Below are 26,961 nucleotides of genomic sequence, written 5' to 3' on the forward strand. Positions count from 1 at the left end.
ATAACAAAAGTTGCTTTACCCAAAATGCTATAATTCACAAACTAATGTTTTGACAGCTAAATATCTCGGAATGAATATCGATGCAAGACTTCACTGGAAGGAACATATAAAGAAGAAAAGAAAAGAACTGGAATTGAAATAGAGGAAAATGTACTGGCTAATTGGGAGAAAATCACAATTATCAGTACATAATAAATTGCTATTATATAAGTAAATACTGAAACCTATATGGACATACGGAGTTCAATTTTGGGGATGTTCTGCAAAGAGTAACATAAATAAAATACAAATTTTTCAGAAGAAAGTTCTAAGAGGTATTGTGGGTGCACCCAAATACTATAGAATTGATTACCTACATCGAGACCTGCAGATACCCACAGTCAGTCAAGAAATCAAGAGAATTGCAAGGGGGCATGAGGAAAGACTCCATTCTTATACGAATATTGAAATTTTACAACTTTTGGATACCACCAGAATAGGACACAGACTCACGAAATCAAATCATCTGATCTTGTGTAGTGTTGTGTAGTAAGGTGTATATATTAAAAAATTCAGCAGTGACAGGTATAAACATTATTTCACCAGAGACTGAGATAGGGCCGATGGGTCTTCCTAGTTATATACCTAGATTTAAGTTATCATAAAGACAAATTGTAGGTTAGACGGAAACGACTAACAATGTATTAATTAAATAATAAAAAATGTTTTTAGTACGAAATGTATTGTAAACCGATTGGACTTTTACAGCGTAAGATATTATTTATTAAAACCATCTGTTGGAATTTTTTTTTTTTTACTTTATTTTTACTGATTTATTTTTACTAGACCTTACTTAACGTACCGGTATATTCATTTTAATCCTTAAAATTACTTGATTATATATTAAAATAAATGACTAAATTCAACGCATGACTAATTCTAAATTTATTGGACGACTACAACACACGTATAACCCTTGCAGTTAAAAAATATGAAGAAAACGTAGAGGAAACGCGATATAAAGAAAACGCAGAAGACACTTTAATAACGGAGCAGACGAACTATAAATAATTGAGATGAAGGAAACTACAATTTCAACAGTTTTCGTCCGCGGTACAGCGTAACCTCTGCCGGGAAGTTACGTCTGGTAGTCTAAGCTCTTCCGCATACTGGCTCACGTGTAACATTTACTGTTCAAACAATTTATCCGCCGAAGATTTTACACTTCACTGGGACGTCGTTATGTCCGATTTAATAGGTACCACTGCATGCGAAATTAATTTTAATTGTGTAACGGCTTCCGAGCTTGTGATCGAATTATTTCAGGCTGATAGGTGGAAATCCAAAGCTCAGATAACTGCAGAAAGGCTATAATCATAATTTACGTTAAAAATCTAAATAAAATATGTTTAACAAAAAAAATAAATGAGGGACTCACTAAAAAGTAAAAAATATTCAAACTTAGGGTTTTAACAAAAAAAAAACGTTTTCAAATAAATTATATAAATAATAATCATTGTAATAACTAAATAAAAATAATCAAATATCTTATTTAAGCTATCTACCATACGTATTTATATAAATGTAATATATAAATGAACGGTTGGTAAAAATATCGTCTTTTGGTTGGATGTTAAAGTAAACTCTTACAAAAGAATCTTATATATGTTTTGAAAAATAATAATATAAAATAATATTTTAAAAATTACAAATTTAATTTCCATTTTTAAGCAAACTGTTTTATTTAACTGTTCTCATACAAAACCAAAATCAAATAAGAACAATATGGTAAGAAAATTAATATTTTTATGAAAGATGAAAGCTTTAAATCTCATAAATTTTTATCGCCCATATCCTAAACAAACCTACCACGGTATTTGATTAGGATAACATTCCGATTACCTTCAAAACGTTCGGCGATATTTGAGAAAACTCTCGAAACACTAAACGGCAGCAAATATTTGAACTTCCAGTTTGTCCAGAGTCGAATTTCTTCGAATACAAAACAAACGTTCACGACTTATACAGATACAACTAAGTATTTGGACAAATATTGTGCCAACTGCTCAAGGGCGATGAAGAAAAAAATGATTTAACACAGTTTGTCTTGGACGTGAAGTCAGCTGTCTTGCGGGAAAGATAAGTGCAAGCTAGAAATAATTAGACGGTAAGACAAGGTTCGAAGCGTAACAATAATTGCAAATCCAAATATTATTAAAAGATAGCGATCGCGTTATGGCAGGCTCAGCGTTAACCGTAGCGAATGAGTTATGCTTCTTTCTCTCGGATGATACCATATTTTACTTTACCATCGTGATTACAGCCTTTGGAACGCAATATTATTTCGTTAGAGATGTTACTTGGTCTAGAAAAACTGAAACAAAGTTTTATATTTATTATCTTACATTTCACTATTATTCTATTAATAAACTATTTGAAAATAACAAAAGCAAAACCCAGGGTATGCCTAAATCCATAAATACCTAAATTAATTATTATGTTATGTTATTAATTATACTGTGTTGTACACAATTTTTCTGACATAAATAAGATTACGTGTTTTCAATTCCTTATTCCATTATTAAAACATTGTCTATTGATATGGTTGTGAATTTAAATACACTATCTCTCTTTCTCTTCGGTTCTTCAGAAGAAGACAGTCAAGGATCTGATTAACTTTTACAAGACAAATATAATAATGTTCCTAGCAAAACTCCATGCTATACAGCCTATAGAGTGTTTTTCTAATCTTCGATGTTCTCAAAGCCTTCAATTATATCCTCATATCCTTAATTTATCGAATAATCCTTTCACATCACATTGAAACGCAGGTAGAAGAAGCAGAAGAGACAAGCTGCGTGAACTTATTGAACACTCTAGTACCCATGAAACAAAACAATCATAAAATCGTTGTTTTAATCAAACTTAGATTTTTAACACAAAAAAAATTTTTTAATAAAATATGTATACAATAATCGTTGTAATAATTAAACAAAAATAAACAAAAATCTTATTTAACCTATCTACTACACGTATTTTATATTCTACTATATCCACACAATTTAGCTTAATACTTACCTAAACCTATTTATCTATTTACAATATTATTTTAACTACTACCAAACAGTTATATTAATTTAGATTTGCTTTGTTGTTAATTTAATTTTTTATATATATCACAAATTTTTTTTTTTGGGATCGGCACCGACTTCAATCGTCAGTTGGTAGTAGTTAAAATGATATTGTAAATAGATAAATAGGTTTAGGTAGGTATTAAGCTAAATTGTGTGTATATAGTAGAACATAAAATACGTGTAGTAGATACGTTAAATAAGGTTTTTGTTTATTTTTATTTAGTAATTACGACGATTATTACGTACATATTTTATTTTAGAACATTTTTTTTGTGTTAGATTTTAAGTTTGATTATTTTTTATATTTTAGTGAGTTCCTTATTTATATTTCGAAGTAGGTTCAATATTTTGTTAAAAATATTTTATTTTTCTCTCTTTAGTGATGTTTACTCAATTAGTTAGTTAGTCAATTACGTAGTTATTTTATTAAGTATTATAATGGGTGGAATAAGTAAAGGTGCGAGGAAAAATAAGAATTTAGAAAAAATGAATGAAAATAAGGAGCGATTCAGGTCCCGGGGTCCGCTACCTAGCCTAGGCGATTTGACAAATGTTCTAGCTAAGCAAGAACAAAAATTTATTGTCCCCGACGGGAATCGAACCCGCAATCTCCGTTGGGGAGATAAACGCTATAACTATTGCATCATAAAAGCAGTTGTCTACAATATTTCTACGAAGTCTTATACACTATAGTAAGTGCTTAAAAAGTAAACTGAATGGCTTTTGCACTGAACAACTTCCGATTTTCCGTCACATCGGCTAAGCTATAACATATATCCAAATATCTGATTATTTTAGATAAAAAATACGTGAAAACTGTGGCCCAAAATTGACAGAGAAATCGGCGAACATAAAAAAAATATATATATATATATATATATATATAACCGAACATAGAACCTCCTCATTTTCGAAGTCGGTTAAAACACAGAGTCTACCGGTCATAACGATCCCAAGATAACATAGCACGAAATGCAATTACAACGAGAACATTAGAGAATTCTTCAACAAGCGCCGTATACTTACATGAAATATGACTTTTAAATGTCTACATTCCTTCAAAATGTGGCGCTACCAACAAAGCCATTCGACCGGTTCCCGGTTGATGATGAAACCTGATTAATGGAATCGTGAGAAAAAAAATGGGCTTTTATTTATACTGCATAATTTTATTTATACGCAGTACTGCTAATGAAATGATTATGAAGGATCGAGGACTCATAACAAAAAAAATTACCAGTTAATAATCAGTTTCGGAATTGTCGTAAGGTGATGGATTTATTAAAGTTATCTGCCTGTTGGACAACAAGGCAAAGAATCGACGACTAGCTGAAACTGATATTTAAACGAGCTCTCCATAATTAACTCGGCGATGAGCTCGATGTTTCGAGCAATTTTAATGCCTCCGTATCATATAGGTTGTTATTTGTTTTTTTATAAAACAATATACACCGTAAATCGGTCTTCGATGACCTCTTGCTTATTAAAAAATCCGTGACTAACCAGCTTCCGAAGAACTAAAAGCACAAGCAATTTCTATTTATTTTCGAATTTGTGTTAAAATTAATTCGTGTCTCATCCTCCAACTAAACAGTTCTTATTAAGAGTCCAATTAAATATATCTTACTTTATAAAGTAATTAATAACACTTACTGATTATTCAAGTATCAATGTCTTTGCAAAAATTTTATATAATATTTTTAATACAAAACACTAAACTATTAAAATGTTACATTAGAGTCAGAATGTTTAGAATCAACTAAGAGGAAACCTACTCCGGTATAAAGAAGCTAAAGCAGTGGTACCATAAGAATGTCTATTGGGCAATTTCTATGCCTAATCTGCACATCTGATTTACCACAAAAGATAAATATGACGACGGATACAGGCAAGTGACAATAATTGGATCCAAACCTGGAACAAAAACATTAACGAGAGTAAATCTGCGCATATAAAGTTCACGTACAACCAGACGTTACAAGCACCAATAAAAATGAGAACAATGACGATAAGTACCTCGGAATGAATCTTGCTGCAAAACTTTGTTGGAGGGAACCATATAAAAAAGGATATACGAAAATGTATTGGATAATTAGAAGAAAATCACAATTATCATATATGGACATACGAAATTTAATTACATAGGGATGTTCTGTGAAAAGTAATATAATACAACACAAGTTTTCGAGTCCTGAGAAGTATTATAGATGCACTCTAATAATGTAATATAATGAATGAAATTTCAGACACTCTAAAGATATTAACTGAACGTGTACATCATATCATTCACGAATATTGGGTATGAGAAAGCTCATTTTTGACCAAAAACAACGACGAGTTGATAATTCGGAGCAGTGTTTGACGATATTCAAGCGTAATAAACCCGAGTTTTTGCGTCGATATGTGACAATGGATGAAACATGGCTCCATCATTTCATTCCGAAGTCCAATCTACAATTATCCGAGTGGACTGCACGACGCGATGAAGCCGCTCCAAAGCGTGCGAAAACGCAACAGTCGACCTTGCCGGTTATGGCGCCTGCATTTTAGGATGCGCATGGAATAATTTTCATTGACAACCTAGAAAAAGGAAGGACCATCAACAGCGACTATTACATAGTGTTATTGAATCGATTTAAGGGCGAAATCGCCGAAAAACGGCGGCATTTGAAGAAAAAGAAAGTGCTGCTTCACCAAGACAATACACCATGTCACAAGTCAGTGAAAACAATGGCAAAAATCCATGCATCCACCGTATTCTCCAGATCTAGTCAGCAGCGACTATTTTATGTTCTCAGATCACAAAAAAATGCTCGCTGGAAAGAAATTTTCGTCGAATGAAGAGGTGATCGCCGAAACTGAGGCTTATTTTGAAGCAAAGGACAAATCATACTACAAGAATGGTATCGAAAAATTGGAGAGTCGAGGAGGTTGGGGGATGGAGTTGGATAATCAGTGTATCACCCTTGAAGGGAATTTTAAATAAAAAAACTAATTTTACCAAAAAAATGTGTTTTACTATGGTAGGCCGGGGACTTTCAATTGACCTGTTATATACAGCCGAACATAGAACCTCCTCCTTTTTGAAATTAGTTAAAATTAGGGCTGATGGTTTTTCCTAAATTTAAATTATTGTAAAGACAAATTCTACCTAATAGTCCGCACTAGTAACCACTTATTAAATAAATAAATATCATATATATTCATATATAAATTTAATACTCATTTTATTCAATCAGCGTCTCTATTAGACAGATCGTATATAGTTTTCAACGCATATAACTCTTCACGGTCCACGATAACGAACATCTCCATAATGCGTCGAGCTGAAATCACTCAAACTGTTATGCAAACGGCAGACGGATCGACATAAAATCGTTTCAGCGAACGGGACGACGCAAGGAAGAGTGGAGAATCAAGAAAATGATGTCGGTCCGTGGACCGTTTCATTTATTATCGTGTCTGATTTGTTGACATAAACATACAGCGCGACGTCAGCGTATCCAGATCGCGATTTTTACGGAAACCACCGTAAAATATTCCTGCCGGCAACGGAGACCGAAGGGTTTTTGGTTTATGGAAACGTAGTGCGCGTCATCATAGTCGTCGAGACAAAAGGAAGAAACGATTCTGCGTCGATCGTACATATTCTGACTTTTGCTCGTTTGTGACTAACAACGTTCGAGTTTTGTTCCGTTAGTTGCGGTTGAAATTTACTTGAGAATTATTTGTTACTGTTTTTAGGCAGACATGGTTGGTTTATCCTACAAATAAAAGACTAACTATATGCGAAAGTAACACTTCTTTCGATGCTTCTGCTCACACTCGTATAACTGCATTGTTCGCTTCAAAATACATTATCACAAAGCCATTTTAAATACGCGACAAAGCTTTAGCACATCTCAGATATTTCATTTTAACTCCTTAACTCCAGAAGTTCCAGAATAAAGTGTTGCGAGTCATCGTCGATGCCCCATATTACGTGTCCAACAAACTGATTCAGAGCGATATCCTCTTAGAACCACGAGTGTGATTCGAAGTGTTAGTGCGAAGTAATCTGAAAGATCATTACTGAATCCCAATTCACTTGCCATACGGTTAAATGTGCGCGATGACAGTGTAGTGCATAGGCTTAAACGCATATTACCATACCAACTGATTAACAGACACATAGAGTGAGACTTAATAATCTCTAGAATATGTTAGAATAGTTTTTAGAATAAGTTAGGATAGATTTTAAGATAAGTTAGAATAGTAGAAAAGATTTATAATAATTTAGAATTTAGAATTTCTAGAATACAATTTAGATTATAAATTGTACAGCAGATCACTTACTCAATCGATCTTCTACATGTCATGAATGTTATTTATATAACGGAAATTATATAACAATACTTATTGTCCACGGGCAGATTGTTGAAGTTATAAGAGATTGATTCAAAAACAAATCATTGTTAAATTGTTTACCATTTCAGTATACAGTACGTGCTGGTTTACCCCAACAATTTTTAATAATATTCAAATCATGGGAAAAAGCTGACTACTTTGACCACATAACACTTGCTTCGCCTAACTGCGTGCGACTAATCATTTCTTAACTCATGATTGTAATAGATAACATACATTTACTTAGATTTACAAATAATATTTTTACATTAAATCAAAGAAACGCTGACAATAATTGTTATTGTAAAGTTGTCTGATTTAAAATGTTGTATACAAATTATACGTCTATCAATATTAGCGATTTTATGTCAGCATCATGTATTTTTTTGTTCTATCAGTGTTTTGAATGGAATGTCATTTGCATTGTATCATCAATTATTATTTTAAACCATTAATTTGAAGATATTGATAGATGAGATAAATAGATTTTTCTAGTCTCATCAAATGAGAGGGTAATTATTCCAATACTAACTTTAAGTGTTTGAAAATATGCACAAATATGTCACTGAAATAAGGTACACATCAATGTCTCCATCTACGTTGCTACAGACAAAATAAGGTAGTAATGCGTGACACATAATGATACTAATTCTGTGTCCTCAAAATGTGATTTTTTTAGACATTTTGGTGCATGAATTATAGCGGGTAGAACAGTAACAGCTTTTTTTAATCAATTTTCTACTAATAGTTTCACATTCTGAACTTGTTATAAATAGCGTTAATAATACATAATATAATTGTTAAAAAATATATCTATACTAACCGATATTCTTTCAACATCGATATATTTCTGAGACCAAGGATTTCTTATTATCACCGCATAACATCGCATAAATTTTGAAACAGGAAATAAGATTTTTTTAATTAGTTTTTTAGGTTCTAATTTGACATATATCAGGCCTATACATTAATTTTAAAGGATTTACAACAGTGTAGATGGTGTTAAATGGTACTGTTCATTAAATGGCATCAGGTGTGATTCACATGTGTAACCAAATTTCATCAATTTAAACATGTGATACGAGTTTAGACGTTTTGAAAATGGTGATTTTGACACCGAACACAAAAGAATTCTAGATAACCAAAAAATTTAAAGAAAGTACGTTTGCGCCGAGCACAACAATATTATTTTTCACCATGATAGCTCACCGACTCTACCACATATTGCAAAACTGGTGAAAATATACTTGGAAACATAACAATGGAGAATTCCCGCCGTATTCCCGTCATCACCTGTCTGAGTAGCGCTTCACTTATCATGAAGATACCAAAAAAATGGCTAGATTCGTTAATAAACAAAAGAAAAATCGTTCTTTCGAGATGGAATCCGTAAATTACCTGAAACATGGGAAAAAATGGCAGTTATCAATGAATAATACTTTGAATAAAATAAATTGTAAGGATTTCTCACAATAAAACATGAAATCATTTAAAAAATAATTTAAAACCAATTTATAGACCAAAGATTTAATAATTGTGTCCTACAGTTAACTAACAGTTTTATATTTAACAAAATCAACATTTTGCGAGGTCATAACAACGATGTAGTGTCCACGACCCTACAAGTAGAAAACCGCAAACGGATCCACGACAGTCTGTTCATGCAAATGATTTTCTGAACTCTGAAACCGCAGATAAACCAAAGTGAGAGCCGCCGCGACCGCCATCAACCATCGTTTGTCTTCTGAACCACCCAACACCGTCGAAAACCGCAAAAATCGAACAAGAGCGTCGTCTGTCCGCGAGCTTATGGAACCCGATCTGGGTCCCGACGGCTTAATCGATCGGGACGCGCTACACGAAAACCCAGAGAGCAACCGAAGGAAGAAGTCGAGCGTAAAGCCGGGCCGAGCGGCAGCTCAACATCAACTCGATTATTTCCACCGACGTCGACGATTTAAATGTCATCAGGTGGCATTTCGGTAATAAGAATCTATTTATCTTAACCCATAGATCTTTCACACGAAGACGATCCTTGTTTATTAATTTTTATTTACACACAAAGTCCATCCAATAAAACAGTGAACTTACAACGTCTAAATTAATGACGTTAAAACGTCGCAATATTGCCGCATCAACTTCACCTTTTAATTTATTCTAGTTTTGACATATAACTAAAATTATAACTAGTTAGGGTAGCTTTACCATATTTACATAAATTCCTTTCCACACCACCTATGAGTTAGAGCTCTATGTGCGTTTTATATAGTGATATGCCCTATAGTGGATGGCTAATCCATCTAATTAACAATTGTATATCCAAATAACGTTTTACGTTTGGTTATTGCATTATTGTTCTTTAATGTCTTCTGTTACCAGCAGTGTATATTTTGTACCTTGACAAAATTAGATGTCATGCCTGCATTCTTCCTAATACATTTGCCATATCTGCAAAATAGTTAGTATTCAATCTCTCCTTATACATTCTAACCAAACGCTCATGTATATTTTGAACAATTACATACGAGTACATACCTCTGCACACAATTCTAACCCACTCTGCAATACGATTTTCTACAATTATCCAATATTAATTATATAGTCAGCTTTAGTTGTTTCCACTCTTATCACTCTTGCTTATTGTCAGCAGTAGATCATAAGCCCACATACCAAAAATTTCATTTTCACTGTCTGTTTCTTTGTTTATATTGCTGATTAAGTTTATATCGAGAAAACTACTCACTGTTTTACATTTACATACATTTCATACATTTGATGAGAACTAGAGCTAACATCAAGGTGATTTTGATTCTTCACCCCTTTCATGTATAAACGCTTTCTTTTCAGTGAAATTTTAGTAGCTTGCAACACACTAAATATATTTTCAATAAATTTTACCTCTCAAACATCTCGTTCTTGATTGAATAATTATTTATTGTCTTCGGAATTTTCAATAAGAGTAACCACAAGTATTAAACAACCATTTTAAATTTATCAAAACAAGCAAAGCGCCGCTTTATAACATTTATCACTAATGTTTTGAAGAATTTTGTAGGCATTTGACAACTAGGAGAATTTTATAGATTGTTTCTGTAATTAACAATTTTTAAAACTTGTTTTTCTCGCTTTTGATTTAAAGTAACGGTAACTTGAGGTGGGACTAAACATCGATTTCGCTTCAGTAACAGTACCACAAATATATCTTCCTTCTTTGTTATGGATTTGAGATCAGATATTCAGTAACTCAAAACACAGATATGATTCTGCTATTTAAGAAAAATCTATCTTCTTTTTGTTATTTTATGCCCAGTGTTATATGTTAACTATTACATGAAAGTCACGAAGGCCACTTATCTCTACGCCATTTTTTTTTTGAAATTGTGAACTCATGTTTAAAATAAATAGACTGTATTCAATATAAAATAAGGACAGACAAAATCAGTAAAGTATAGTGTATTATAAACGGTTAAAACCGAATGACTGTTACTGCAAGCGTCAGTAGTCGAATGTTCATGTGTGAAAAAGATGATCAGAATACATGCAAGCACCAATAATATTAATATTTTCTTTAATTTATTGCTACAGACAAAATAAGGTAGTGACGCGTGACACATATGAAATTAATGATACTAATTCTGTATCCTGTAAAGGAATTTGTTTCATTTGAAACAAATCAAAATGTGATTTTTTTAGACATTTTGGTGCATAAATTATGGCTGGTAGAACAGCAAGAGCTTTTTTAAATAAATTTTCTACTAATAGTTTCACATTCTGAACTTGTTATAAATAGAGTTAATAATACATAATAAAATTGTTAAAAAATATATCTATACTAACCGATATTCTTTCAACATCGATATATTTCTGAGACCAAGGATTTCTTATTATCATCGCATAACATCATATAAAATTTTGAAACAGGAAATAAGATTTTTTAATTAGTTTTTTTAGGTTCTAATTTGACATATATCAGGCCTATACATTAATTTTAAAGCATTTACAACAGTGTAGATGGTGTTAAATGGTACTGTTAATTAAATGGCATCGGGTGTGATGCACCTGTATAACCAACTTCATATTGAAATATTACTGGCAGGTCTCTCACTTTTCAGTATATGTCATTTCGTCAAAGTGTGAACAAATATTATTTTCAGAGCGTTGAAAATGTCTCAATTTGCACTGAATTCATTTGGGCATAAAGGACATTTGGAAATAAGGACAGACAGAATCAGTATAGTGTATTATAAACGATTAAAACCGAATGACTGTTACTGCAAGCGTCAGTAGTCGAATGTTGTGAAAAAGATGATGAACTCAGAATACATGCAAGCACTAATAATATTAACATTTTCTTTAATATATATGTCGATTTTTCTTATTAAATTATGTGCATTCGCTTTATAAAATATATTAACATAAATATAGAAAAATTTAAAAAATATAAATTAAAGTTATTCAAAATTAAACCTGAACATTTTTGCAAATAGACAAAATTATGCAAAAGAGTACAAATATGTATTTCAAAAGCAATTAGGGTTTGATTTTAAGGTACTATAAGGTATAATAAGGTACCAATTTGATTCTCTTTTTGACATAAAAATAAAATGTTATATATAACAAACACTTTGTATCACAAATCATAATATCATCTCGGCTTTAGCCTAGATGTCAATAGCACTCATATAAATATGATGTGAAGATATGAAATAAATATTAGTACGTATTTCAGACACATTAACATAAAAAATTCATAATTCTTAAGAGCCCCCCAAGTATAATATTGTGGAACAATTTCTCTTATATCTACATTTACTGTCAATACAACCGCCCAATTTGTTGAATCTATCGCATTAAAAAGAGTAAAGCAAACGTCGATCCATTAATCTTCATCGTCACAAATGACGTCGATACCGATTCCTGTATTACCGACCGCCGCAAACAATTCGGAAATTATCCCACGTCATCGGACGAAAAAGACGATTTGTTATCATTAGCCTAACCGGCCATTTCATAGGCGCAAATATAAATTTAATAAGACGAATTAAAATAAGCGTCTGACTAATGTTGGTTGCTTTCCGTCGCTTCTACCGTAACTGGTTCGGAAACCTGTAAAATAATCATCGACGATTCTAACTTATTACGGCCGTTCTTATGCTTTAATTAGAGTAAACCAATTAGTGAATATTAACAGTAACCCCGATACACTTTGATGTTTCCGATCTTATGTGTCTATATCTTGCATAACATCGCTAAATAGTGGAATAACTAGCAATAGGAAGATTATCTTATATGAGTAATATAATAACTAAGCGTATTTTTATCGTAATTCTTATTGGTCATCTATACAGTGATCTACACTGTCAAGCTTGATGTCAGTTTTAACATTTGTCTGCTACGGATGGCAAATTATATTTTATACATTATTAGTAGTATCGACTGATCTCGACTATCGACTGTTTAGTAATTAACTAGTTTTTACTATTTCAGTCGCTTTATACGGTTTTACTGCTTTTGTTACTATTTAATATCAACTGTTTCATTTATGTACTTTTAGTTACTATTTTTGGTTCTACTAGTTTCATTCGACTGATTTTTAACGTTCTGGCTTTGTCGTCCTAGCCGCGACCATGACAAAAGTGTACCTAATTTATGCTTACATAGATTTATCTGTAATATATATAGTTTTATAATATTTTTTGTAGTTTGCGTGTAAATAACAATATAATGTATATTAATATAGCAGCATTTTGGAACGATATTTTTCAAGATTGTTAATGTAATATGGTAAAATATTAAAATTGTGAATAATAAATAGTAAAATACTTGTCCAATTATAAATAAAACATTTACTTGTTATTTAAAAAAGCTCTAGTAGTTATTGTGCGATCATTTTTAATTATGACATAAATTTTTTTTCTATGATTAGGTATATGTTTAATTTTTATTTAGTATTTATGGTTATTGTACATCTTTAGTTTTTAGGTTTTTTTCAAGTTCTATTCTATTGTCTATATTTATTATAGTATATTATTTGAAAATAACAATTAACACATTTAAATACGTTAAAACATTTGTGGGGTATAATTCTATTCCATAGAAAAAATCCATTCCTTTTATAGATCGACAGAATACTCAAATATAATAATAATTCTACTTCGTTTAAAATGAAATTACTAATTGCATATTAACAGTATTCAGTAATGATTTATTCCTTTACTATTTCAAAGTTTATACGTGAAGGAATATGACATCTCTGCATCGCTCATTATATTTATACAGGAAAGGGTTTGTACATCTTCATCTGACATCACGAATTGATCAAAACAGTCGAACCGTGCATTTGACTGAAAATAGTAATTACTATTGTCAGTCGCTAGTTTTTTAACTATCGACTGTTTTGCGACTATAGACTGTTTCGACTGTTTTCAGTCGATAGTTCCCAACGCTAATTATTAGTGTTAACCGCTTAAATATTATTCGAAATGGATTTGACTAGACTCTTTATTTTAAAGAAATCCGCTATCAATATCCACTTAACACTTGTTAACAGAGAAATAAGTACATATAAACTAGAAAAAGTGCTAGTTATATTTTGTCCTAAGATATATGTATTAAACACTACAATAATCTTAATCAGAACTGTAATTAACATGATTCAAGTGGCCTAAACACAATTTTAATTCAGTTTAAACTTTAAACAACAGTTTTTGTTCCACACATTTGTTCGAATTTTTAGACTGTTAGAATTGTCCAGACTTTCTGCATATGGAAGAATAATTCTAATTGTATTTGCTGATTTTTCCAGATAAGTCCAGCTACCATTCGACGATTATTTTCAATAAATATTGTTACTATTTCTGCTCGTTCTCGTGGCGTATATTTACCTATAATAAAATTTCTACACAACACATTGCTTAGACTGAACTGACTTGCGAAACTGAGATAAACATCACATAACTAAGATAACGCGCAATGAAAATGATAGCGAGACTTTTGCCCCATCCTGTATAACGCAAATCATAAATAAATACTTATCGCCCACAGGCAGATTGTTGAAGTTCAAGAGCAAGAGATTAATTTTTAAAAAGTACTGATTAATATAAAATAGTATATTATCATGAGAATGATAATATACCAAAAAATATGTCGATTCGTGGATAGCCTAAAAAATACATCGTTCTTTGGAGAAGTAATCCGTAAATTGTCATATAGGTAAAAGTAGCGACTACCAATAGATAATACTTTGAATAAAATACATTGTCCCGATATTTCACAATAAAAATTCACATCAAAAATAAATCATTTAAAACTAATTTATAGACCGACATAAAACCCAAATAGCATTCTTGATGAAAATTTGACTCTTTTAAGATATATCTTCTAGCTACAAGAATTACTTAAAAATATATTTTCACCAAATATAATACAGCAATTGTTATGTCTAGTGTTTTAAAATCTATACAATAAAATCGGTGAATAATGTTCGTATTATATTCTATATTGAAGATGAAATTACATTATGAAGACGCCTGAACACAAATAGGACAAGTATCCCTCTTAAGCGCATATCTTCTATGAAAACACACTCGTTAACGCACAATAGATGTCATTATGAAGAAATAAATGATGCGACCGTGGATGACTCACGTCTCTAGTTAACAGGGTTCATCATGTCACTGAATCATTACAACAACATGTTCAACGTAACAGTACATACGATACTACGAACATAAAATCTAATACAACGTAATAAAAACAAAAAACATTGTTTTAAGTTTTAATTAGATACCATGCATTATGCAACAATGTTATTCGATATGGGTTTATTTCGTTGTTTTCCTCCAAAAGAAAATTGGACAGTCCTCTTCAACGCTTTAACATGTCATTAATTATACATCCGATACAATAAAACTGAACTATGCAGCAAACACGAATTACTCACAGGAATGCCCTGGCGTGTTCATCAATCAACGAAAGCTCGCATACCGAGTCACGGCAAAAATGCCGGAAAATAAATTATTTTTCTAAGGCCCGTAACATGGTAAAGTGTGCGCTCGAAACCCGACTGGTCGAAAAAGCGATCTCTATCGATACATGAATTTTTCATTCGCATTTCATAAATTTGATGTTATCGGTGATATGCAACGAATGTTACCTATCAAACATCTGCTTATTTCAATTTACGATACGAGTACTCATGGTATATTAAAAAATATATAATAATTATAATTAGAAGGACAAAAAGTTTCATTCATTCAACCGAGACAAGACACAGAGTACCAAGAACGTGGGAAAAAGTAATTTGGTTTTTTTCATATTTTTTAAAGCGAATATATTCATATAAATTTTAAACATCCATCAATTGCATAGTGTTCTTTTTGATCGATAGTCTGGTGTCCCTTTTCTGGAAAACCGTAATAGGAATGACGACGGTAACAAATAATAACAAAAATATTTTTAACAAAAAAATTGAACCGGCTTCAAAAACTAAATAAGGAACTCGATAAAAAGTAAAAAATAACCAAATTTAAATTTTTTGCACAAAATTTTTTTAAAAATAACAATCGTTGTAATAACTAAATAAAAATAAACAAAACATTATTTAAGCTATCTATTAAACGTATTTTATATTCTACTATATACACACAATTTAGCTTAATACCTACCTAAACCTATTTAACATACTATTTACAATATTATTTTAACTACTACCAACTGATCACTGTCAGTACGAGCGAATAAATCAGATTTGTTTGTTCGTAATTTAATTTTATGTGTATGTCACAAAATTATATTATTATTTTTGTATTGTTTGGGCCTAGGCTAGATAGCGGTCCTCGAGGCCTGAAGCGTTCTTTATTTTCAATCATTGTTTCTTTGTTCCTGTTTTTCCTCATACTAGTTACACCCTTACTTGGCCTACCCATTGTAATACTTAATAAAATGATTGAGTAATTTATTTAGTAAGTATCTAACACTAAAACGATGAAAAAAAAATAGTTTTAACAAACAAAATTAAACCGACTTAACCAAAACCAAAACTGACCAAAAACCTGAACCAAAAATTAATAAGGAACTCACTAGAAATTAAAAAATAATCAAATTTAGACTTTTAACACAATAAAAACGTTTGAAAATAAAATATGTAAATAACAATCGTTGTAATAACTACATAAAAATAAACAAAACATTATTTAAGCTATCTATTACACGTATTTTATATTCTACTATATACAGACAATATAGCTTAATACCTACAGAAACATATTTATCTAATTACAATATTATTTTAATTACTACCTACTAATCAGTTTGAAGTCAGTGCGAGCAACAAATTAGAATTGTTTTGTTCGTAATTTAATTTTTGTATATGTCACAAAATTATATTACTATTTTTGTATTGTTTCAGTTGGAAGTAGTTAAAATAATATTGTAAATAGATAAATAGGTTTAGGTTGGTATTAAGCAACAGTCCAGCAACAGTAAAGTCGTTACTCCTGTGGTCCAAATAATAGAAGCCTTCTGCAGATAGATTCCCATTGCAACTTGTTATTTGCTTGTTGATCTGCTAACCATTCTTCGAGTTCTCTTGTTGTTGTTGATATTCTTGTTGAATTACGGTTACAGTTGGAAACTACTATTAGCGATGAACTTCGTGATACACAGAAAGTACCCAACCGACTGTACCAATTAAATGATGCGTCAAGAATTTATTGAACAATCCAATATATTGTTACTAAAAATATTGATTAACTATATGAAGGAATTTAATATACTAAACAAATAAAACTAATTAGAAATTATCATCACGATCATCTGAACTAATATCTAACCTCTGCATGATCTCTTGATATCATCAACTAATTTTACACATAATAGCACATATATACGTTTGGTGTTAGCTCCTACTTCCACCCATAATAACATATTTCTTCTTCGTACACAATAAAAAAAACAACAAAGCTCAAATAGTACAAATTACAATCTTCGACAATCAAACGAAATACCAATCGGACAATGTCGAGATACATATCGAATAAATCAATTTCGCGTCGATATCTAATCAATAAAATTGATTATCTAGATGATTGGGCCGTGGTAGAAAAATGTTATCGGCTGGTTACTAATTTAACCATCAAACCAGACCGTGACAAGCGAAAACCTACCAGCGAACGTGAAAAAATCGAACCGACATGGAAGTAACGATGGAAAAAATTGAGATGGAATTTATTCGACTATCTTTCATCTTTATATATATATATATATATATATATATATATATATATATATATATATATATATATGTATATATATTTAATAATTTAGTCTCCTTTTACCAACGAAGGTTTATCAGGACTGGACCTACAATTTAACGTGGACACCGAATCCTCGGCATTGCATCCAAGCCTATCAACTGGGCAGTGACCAACTTAGAGACCATCCCAGAAGATATCCGGTCTTACATCTATACTCCAGCAGGATTCAAACCCGCGACTACCGTAACAGTACGAGGACCATCCTGTCGCCTTACCCTCTGCGCCAACGAAGCCGGCCTTTATATAGTTTGGTTTTAGTTTAATATAAATTCTTCTTCACTACCACCTCATACAGATATATTCCTTATAGTAGTAGTAGTATTCTTCATACTTACGGATTTATTGTATTATTTGTTGTCTTACCTCATATATGTCACGACATAATAATTTTCCCCTGTTTTAAATATATTTCATCACATAAAAGCACTGGAAATGATTAGAAAAGGTTATGTGTAAACTATAAAGCTCTCTGTAAGTTCGTTGACAGTATGAACTAGGTTTCCATTTAATAATTATTAAAATTCATTGTCTTTTTTGGCCCTCAAGGATGTTCTTTCTTATTGACATTTTCTGTCACCCAAATAGCAACTTTCGAATCGTTGAATCCAGACATTATGATTAGCAATGTTAATTCAGCATTAGATGTGATGAAATGAGTGCAAAAGTGATAAAATAATACGATGGCAACGCCCTACAAGTGTCATCTTAAAATTTTCTTTTAAAATAAATCGCCATAATCCACACAATATAATTTATATATAATAATGCTACAACATAAACCAAAACTATACTATAGAAACTATAGTACTATGAAATATTATATAAAAATTATTTTTTAATTTTTATTCAACATTATTAAGTTAGATGTTCACTGACTACAACGTAGGAATCATTATCAGCATCATGATGTATATATATATATATATATATATATATATATATAACGAGGGTTTATCAGGACTGGACCTACAGTTTAACGTGGGCTCCGAACCACGGTCCTCGGCATTAAGCCTACCGACTAGCGAGTGACCAACTTTATAAATCATTCTAAAAGACATCCGGTCTTACCCAGCCTGGTAAATTATCACAAACATAAATTTACGACCATGCACCAACAGGATTCGAACCCGCGGTTATCGCAACAGTAGGAAGACCGTCCTATCGCCTTTACCACTGCGCCACCAAGCCGGCAATGTCTCATAAACTGAGAAATTGTGCCATATTCTACTAGTCATCATCTTATTTGAATTTTCTATTATTTTATAAATGATTGAATGTAGAAAATATAATCTGCAAAGAATTCTTATTTAATATAGAAAACTAAACAAAACTATAACGTCTAATTGATAAAAATACCTGTTTTTCCCGGAAGAATTTCAACTAGGGACAACGTTTCATATTCCACGTCAATTATTCAAACCGTAAGCAGTGAGGAGCTTGTATACCTCCGAGATTTATTATTTTCTGAAGCAGCCGAAGATCATTAATCTTCAAACCTAAGAACGAATATGAAAATATTTCCTTAAACTAACACTACCACTTTACCACCTAGGCTCACAGACAGTGCTGAACAAAAATCATGATTCCTATCTCTTTTTAATAGCTGTTTCTTATTGCTTTGTAATGTAAGATGTATTAATAATATAGTTATAGACTATACTAATTTAATAAATATAAATATAACAACAAATTATGCTTAATAACTATTACTCTAACTACAAAGTGTTTTTACTTTGACCAAAAGTTACAAGAACAACAAAGTGTAGTAAATATTTCATAAAATAAAAAGTAGTTTAAATACAATATCATAAGAGAACAGTATTTCAAGAAACAGAGGTATCAAATAGACAGTTTATCAAGTTCTCGCGGTCAAAAATCAACCATGACTTGCTAATCTCTCTGTAAGACACCGAAATTTGGACACTGTAACAGCAACATACAAAGTTTGAAGCAAATTCTACATAGCCTTCTCTAAAATCGTGTTAGAAATGAAGACATCTGATTAGGATGTACAATCAGCGCACCGTTGAAAACAAATACACAGACGCAGATTGCAATTGTTTGGACATGTCTGTCCGAGAAAAGATCAAAGAATCTCTCAGAGACTTCTGTTCAGCTGCAAAAAAGACGCTGGTTAAAATTACAGAGACCAAACTGATCAGCATTATTCGACGACAGAATAGTTGTAATCATTAACGGTGGCCAGATGTGGTGAAGAATATACGAAGCCATACGGTACTAATAGCAATGTATAGCAATGATTGTGAAGTAGACAACCATGATGAATTTATCTCGATATATTGGCCAACCATCTGTCAAAAGGCTCTAGATGCTGAACATACACATTTCCCTAACATTGTTCAACTTTTTGAGGTGTTAGAACGGTTGTACATTCAAATTAGATTTGTCAGAAGTGGTTTATGATGCTCCTTAGTGAGACTGAGCCCTTTAGACTAATCCCTCCTTAGACGTACACTTTATGGATGAGAATGAAACGATTTATCAGATTTAGTTGCAATCCGATCTGGTGGCTTATCAAAATACTATTAATAATTCATAATTTATTCTATTTATCCCATCACTGCGGTATGTTCAATCCCATTTCCCACCATAAATATATATTGAAAAACAAAAAATTGAACCAGGTTTACTTGATAAAAAAATAATTTCTTTACCTACATTTTTAAATATTTATTATTATATATTTATATAAATTATTAAATGGTTTATTAAATTTTAATAATTTAATTAATTAAATCCAATAGTAAAACATTGGTAATTCTTAATCGTTTTTCCTTTTACCTTAACTGTGAAGTCGTAACTATCAGAACTATTTAGTAGTTCCAACAATACTTGGATTACCGCAAATAAATCAAAATCTTAAATAGCACTGCTAAAAATTAAATAAAAATCATTTAATAATGTCTTGACTCACTTTCCCGTGTTAAAAGCGGTCGAAATACATATCCGTAGTTCCAGATAAGCGACGAATATTCTACCGTATTAGAATTGAAGATGACTGCGGATCGGCCAGGTGCAATGAATTTAGAGACTAAAATATTTGTTTATATATCTTGTGTCACCCATCTTATGGCTATTCCTGGTTGCTTGATTTAGCCGTATTTTGTTTTCTTTGAATTTACTTGTTTGTAGGGCATATTAAACAAGAAGTTTAGGCATAAAATTTATTCCTCCATATAAGCTATAATCTTGCCGAATTTCATGCCTCCAGATGCTTCAGTTTTCCTCAAAAAGGGAGGAACTATTTTCACCAAGCCAATTAATATATAGATTAAATATTGGATATAATTGTTTACTTTCTTCTCCAAAAATTATTACTAAATATCGATAATAAATTACCAGACCAACGTATATAAATAACTGAAGAAGGGCTCATCTCATTCAAAATACGTGATTTGGGGTTTAGAGCATTAATCGAAAGAAAATATGCTTCTGAAATTGGCTCAGATGCCAACAAGAAGTGCTTTCAGAGAGTATATTTAATAAACAATAATAATTAACAAAGTGTTTAGAGAAAGAAAATGAAGAAAGAAAGAGAGAGAGAGAGATGGAGAGATGTTGGCGGACAAGGTCCCCTTTGTAACATATCATTGTCATTAATATCCCGTTGTCGTGTTTATGGGTATAGGAAAAAAGCTGGGACGAGATAATTTAACCACGAAAAAGCTTTCGCTGGTCACATCCAGTTAGTTATGGTGTTCATCACATAACGAGGTTATTATTACGTCGTCTTGTTGTCCTTTATTTTTACCGACAACTAATTGCTTAATCTTCCAAGTGTCGGGTCTAATGCATTTATAAATATCCACGTAAACAGGTCCTAATAGCGCGGCCATCGGGGCCTACCTGACGTATTCGCCCGCTCCAGACAGAAGCTACTCCAGATAAATGCCGGTAATATCCGATTTTCGGTAATTTTAGAACGCCGAAGGGGCTAAAGACCATCGGTAGGTGTCTGAGAATCTTGAACATCTAATTTGTCGTTTTTGAAACTAAGCCATTAATTATTTGAGGTTATATTATAAATTAGGGTTTCTTAAATGTATAATACATACTTAAGATAATAGAATTATTACATTCGCATTAAATAATCACAAATATAAGATACCCCAATTTATATAAAAACAAAAGATGAAATTCTATAATAATTTACTTCAAGTTTAAATATAAATAATGAGATTGTTTAACATATTGCTAACTATTATTTTATAGTTTTGTTGGATACTTGGGTGCTGCAATTTTCACCCAAATATATTATTCCGTTTTACAGAAATAAAAACAAACATTATTATATACATAGAGAAAACAAACCTTAAAAGTTTAATAAAACTTATTCTAGTACTATACAGTATACTGAATACTCCACGGTGTATATGAAACATTACTAAACGCTTTATAAAATATACTTTTGTAATAATGAATTATGACATATAAAAATATTTAATGCAATAAAAAAATAATTTGCCGGCTCGGTTGGGGCAATGATAAAGGCGACAGCAAGGTCCACCTACTGTTGCGATAATCGCGGGTCCGAATCCTGCTGATGGTCGTAAATGTATGTTTGTGTTTGTCTGCGATTGTCCTACGCAAGAGTGCAAAATCCGACAAGGAAATTCATCCCAGTCACACCAGTAAACAACCTGGGTAAAACCGGATGTCTTCTGGGATGATTTCTAAACTGGTCACTCGCCAATCGGTAGGCTTAATGCCCAGGGCGGTGGTTCGAAGTCCATGTTAAACAGTAGGTCCAGTCCAGATAAATCTTCGTTGGGAAAAAGAAGACTTTAGAGTATAAAACAAATAATAAAATTATTTAGATTTTAAAAAATATTCTTAAGTTAAGCGTAAAAAAATCGTTTTTTTCAAATTTCTAGACTAGAATACCCCCTTAATTTTGTAAGATTTTTGGATAATTTCTCCTGTAAAAGTTGTAGAGAAATGAAAAACATACAGTATTGTCATTTTTTCGTCATAAATATGACTATTAATTTTCTACAGTACAACCGTAGGTTTATTTTGATGTTCAAAATGAACGATTCTTATAAATAATCCATTCTTTCGCAGGCTTTTTCAATGATATTGACACATTTCAGTAATTTTGATAAGAAATGAATTTATGTTAGAAAAATGTATGAGTCTTTTTGGTTTTTAGTGATATATAGGACTGACAAAACTGTTATTAATGATTCAATCGATTTTTGCAGTCTGGTCTTCCGACTGACTCGAACCACAGCGAAGACTTGGAACTCTGGACATCGGACGAAGATTTTCCGTCGCCGCAGATGTTTTTTGAATCGGAGGGCGGATTCTTCAGTTTCGTCCCACCACCACCTCGACCCGTTTTTTTAGAAGACGTCACACCAGACGGTGTTACCACCTGCGATCTCTGTTCGTGGGCTTGGCAAGGTGGTAGTAACGCTGTAACATACGATGGCAGGGGTGAGTACATGACAGATACATATCTACACATATCACTAGCTCGTTTTTTTATTATATCTTAGATTCTTCTTACGTACTACTTTACTAATATTATTCTATTGTACTTGCAACTTACACTAGCAAGTGTGGGATTAATACATGGCATATATTTTCTAAATTAAAATTATATTAGACTACTTATAGACTAGATTTATTAAGATGCTTATTGTTGTTTAAATGGAACTAAGTTGCAAGAATATTTCATCGCTTTAAACTATCCACAAATCAACCAAATTATCATGATCTTCATATAATATGAAGTGCTGATGAGACAAGACATGTTACACAATGTTAGACAAGTTATTGCTCCAAAAACTAATAAATTCATGGAGCTGTATTTCCTATGCAGCGATTTTCGAGTTGATTTTTACAGATCCATCAACCTTATAATTTTTAAAGTTTTAAAAACAATTATGACAACTTCTTTCACTTACGTTTTTTCTATAACATCTTTATTAGATACACTTATTACAATCTTAATTATAAATTAATTTATTATTACATTTCATTTGTACTTGGATTAATTCACAAGCTAAATGAGTGCGACAAATACATCAATATGTATTCCTCAATTATAAAATTATAATAACTTATAGCTATAGTTTGCAGTAAAGGTATACACTTTATATAAATTCGTATGGTTTGGTTCGCCTGACATCCTGCGCGCTGTCCATCAGTTGTGTTGCTTCCACATTAGTATGATTTAGTAATCTTCTTTGATGTTTCAAGGCAAAATCTTGGATAACTTCGCAAATTCATTTGATTTCCAGGTCATCGTGCAGTTCTTCGTTGGTTACGTAGCGATAGGCATTGGTAATCAATCGAAGAACCTTGTTTTGACAGCATTGCATGACTAGTTGATTTGAATTTTTAATGCAAGCCTATACTTGCGCTCCATAGGTCCAAATTGGCTTTATGATTGTCTTACAAATCAACCTCTTTGATTTTAGATCAAGTTGAGAGTATCTTCCGACTAACCAGTATAGTTGTTATATTTTGGTTCTAATGTGTTTTGCTTTTTGTCTAACGTGATGTTTCCAATTTAATCTAGCGTCAAGATGGATTCCAAAATATTTAGCTGTCTCACTTAAGTGAAGTCCTACCACAATAAATTAAGGTGCTTCAACTAGAAATATCTCAACATCAATAAATATGATCAAGAAATAGGATCAAAATTTACCGTCAACCGTCAATAACATTTCAGGATTATATTAATGACAGAGTTCTGATCCGATCTTACAAAAGACAGAAAAAAAGTTCACCGTATATAAGAATCGGCGAAGAAAAACTCCAAATTAAGTGAATATCCCGAACCAAAATAAGAAGATCGCACGCTGCACAAATCCAAATGACTTTATTAGCAAGCAAGCGGCAATCTAAATGATAATTACGGTGCCTGAGCTCAGTGACTAATCAATTCGCCGAAATTGCTTTAATATTCGTACGAGGTAGGAAAAAAACTACGTCGAAGCGGGCTCGACGATGTATTTTTAATCGGACGGGCATTTGCACCATCATTATTTACGACCCAACCAGTACGAAGCACAAAATGTATACTCCTTTTTCTCTTTGGGCTTTGGGGCCATCACAGCCGATTAGCTTAATTACCACTATTCATTAGCTGGTGGTGTCAATCATTCTCGATTTGACGTTATTAACGATAGATCGTATCGTCACGTACAATTTGTTTATTATATATACATATATATATATATATATATATATATATATATATATATATATAAATTAAAATATAGGAAAGAGTCTTTCCTATATTTTACACAAAAATTTCTATTAATTTATTTTAAAAACTGATTTATTCAAAGAAGAATAAGAAGAAAAAGAAGAAACCCATATTACTCGTTAACCATTCAGGTACTCCTAAAAAAGAAACCTTTGCATACAGCCGCGGTGGTCAGTGCTGTAACGTTGCATTCAGTGTTGAGAACTATCTACTGAAATCGACTATGGACATGTTTCAGTCGTGTACTTTTAGTTACTATTTTTGGTTCTACTAGTTTCATTCGACTGATTTTTAACGTTCTGGCTCTGTCGGCCTAGCCTCATATATATATATATATATACATATATATATATATATATATATATATATATATATATATATATATTAGTTTTTTTTCTATGATTAATGATTCGAAATGGAGGAAAGAAATTGCCTACATATTACATATTATAATCAATCAAAAGCAAATTTCAAATTGAAAGTTTATTTTTTAACCTAACCTCATTTTTAATATGTAACTCATATTAAATAAAATAAACTATTCATCTTCTTGTTTTTCTTGTTCAGTCTCTATTTTATAAAGATGCATTCCTACGTTGTCATTAAAGATTGTTAGCTAGTATTTGATAAAAGCAATGTTTTAGAAGAACGTTAGAACTCGAAGATTCATTGTTACAGTTACTATATAGCCATCAGTTCATTGATCTTAAATTATAAGAATAACAGCGAACAAATTAAACAAGCCAAGAGGGTAGAATAAATTGCGTCAACGCGTAAAATAACAGCCGAATAGAAACTGATTATTTCAACCACTCATCCGGTCGGTCGTTCATATATCAAAAATTATTTATATATTTTCATTGGCATATTTGAATCCTTTAGAACAATTGCATATCGTTGTTTTACAAAAAGTCAAATTGATCATTTGTTGTCGGTACCGATCTCTATTAACTGTTTAACCAAGTTTCTGTAGTTCGTAATGCGCCACGCCACTCTGGCCCTACCAAACACAGAGAACAAAACGATTTGGTATTGGAGTCGATCGGCCGTATTAGTCAGGTGATAACCAGGATTTTTTTACACTTAGGGTTTTCAAAATAAACCCACTTTTTATCACTATTCGATGTAGAAATTACTTCCATTTTTCATTTGCCTTGTCATTCAATTGATGCTGTATCCATTTTCCCATCTTTTGGATTTTCTCCATTGCCCACAATTGGTTGTTAATCGTTTCTTGCGCCACATTTAACGCTTTTGCCACTGGCTTTTGAATTTGGGTTGGGTTTTCATCCAACAACAACAACAACATTTTCGCATCGGCCTACCAAAACATTCTTTATCTTACACACCGAAATCACTATTTTGGAATTTTGCAAACCATAATGTCCTGTGTTTACTGGTAATGTCCTACCAGTAAACGATAACTTTCAGCGGCTTTTTTCTTTTGAATAAATAAGAAAAGTTAAGCGTACCACAAATGCACATTTTTAGTGACGAAACTTAACATTTTGAAAAAGGTATAATCTATATATATATATATATATATATATATATATATATATATATATATATATATATATATATATATATATATATATATACAGTACAATAAAATGGCATATGTGTCAAATCATGACATTGTATACTTAAGCCTAGCGACGTCTATTAGAAAAAATCGGTAATGACCTTCCGGTACAGCTGGTACTTACCAGACAGAGTGTTTTCTAACAAGTGGTAATTTGTTCAGATCGGTGCAGCATGACTTAGCTGGTACATGGTTTCAAGCTGCATATAAAGTGCGACAATCGATCAATGGCTGAATCGCAAACAAACCAATATCGTTCTTTTGAAGTAGTAATGCCATATTGGCAGAAAAATTGAAAAAGTTTTGGAAAATGGTAGG

At 31.7% G+C, this 26,961-nt stretch overlaps 1 protein-coding gene across 2 annotated transcripts in view; it reads left to right on the forward strand.

The window, feature by feature from the left end:
* LOC143199140 (uncharacterized) overlaps window positions 1-26,961 on the forward strand; it is a 123,552-nt gene that overhangs the window by 75,051 nt on the left and 21,540 nt on the right. For both annotated transcript variants that reach the window (XM_076408923.1, XM_076408924.1), the window contains exon 2: window positions 23,041-23,275. In XM_076408923.1, coding sequence (XP_076265038.1) covers window positions 23,041-23,275 — 235 coding nt within the window. The remainder of the gene's footprint in view (window positions 1-23,040; window positions 23,276-26,961) is intronic.

The sequence above is a fragment of the Rhynchophorus ferrugineus genome, unplaced genomic scaffold (assembly GCF_030347505.1).
Source record: "Rhynchophorus ferrugineus isolate W39M unplaced genomic scaffold, kcgeb_rfMv2 rfM6, whole genome shotgun sequence".
NCBI lineage: Eukaryota > Metazoa > Arthropoda > Insecta > Coleoptera > Curculionidae > Rhynchophorus > Rhynchophorus ferrugineus.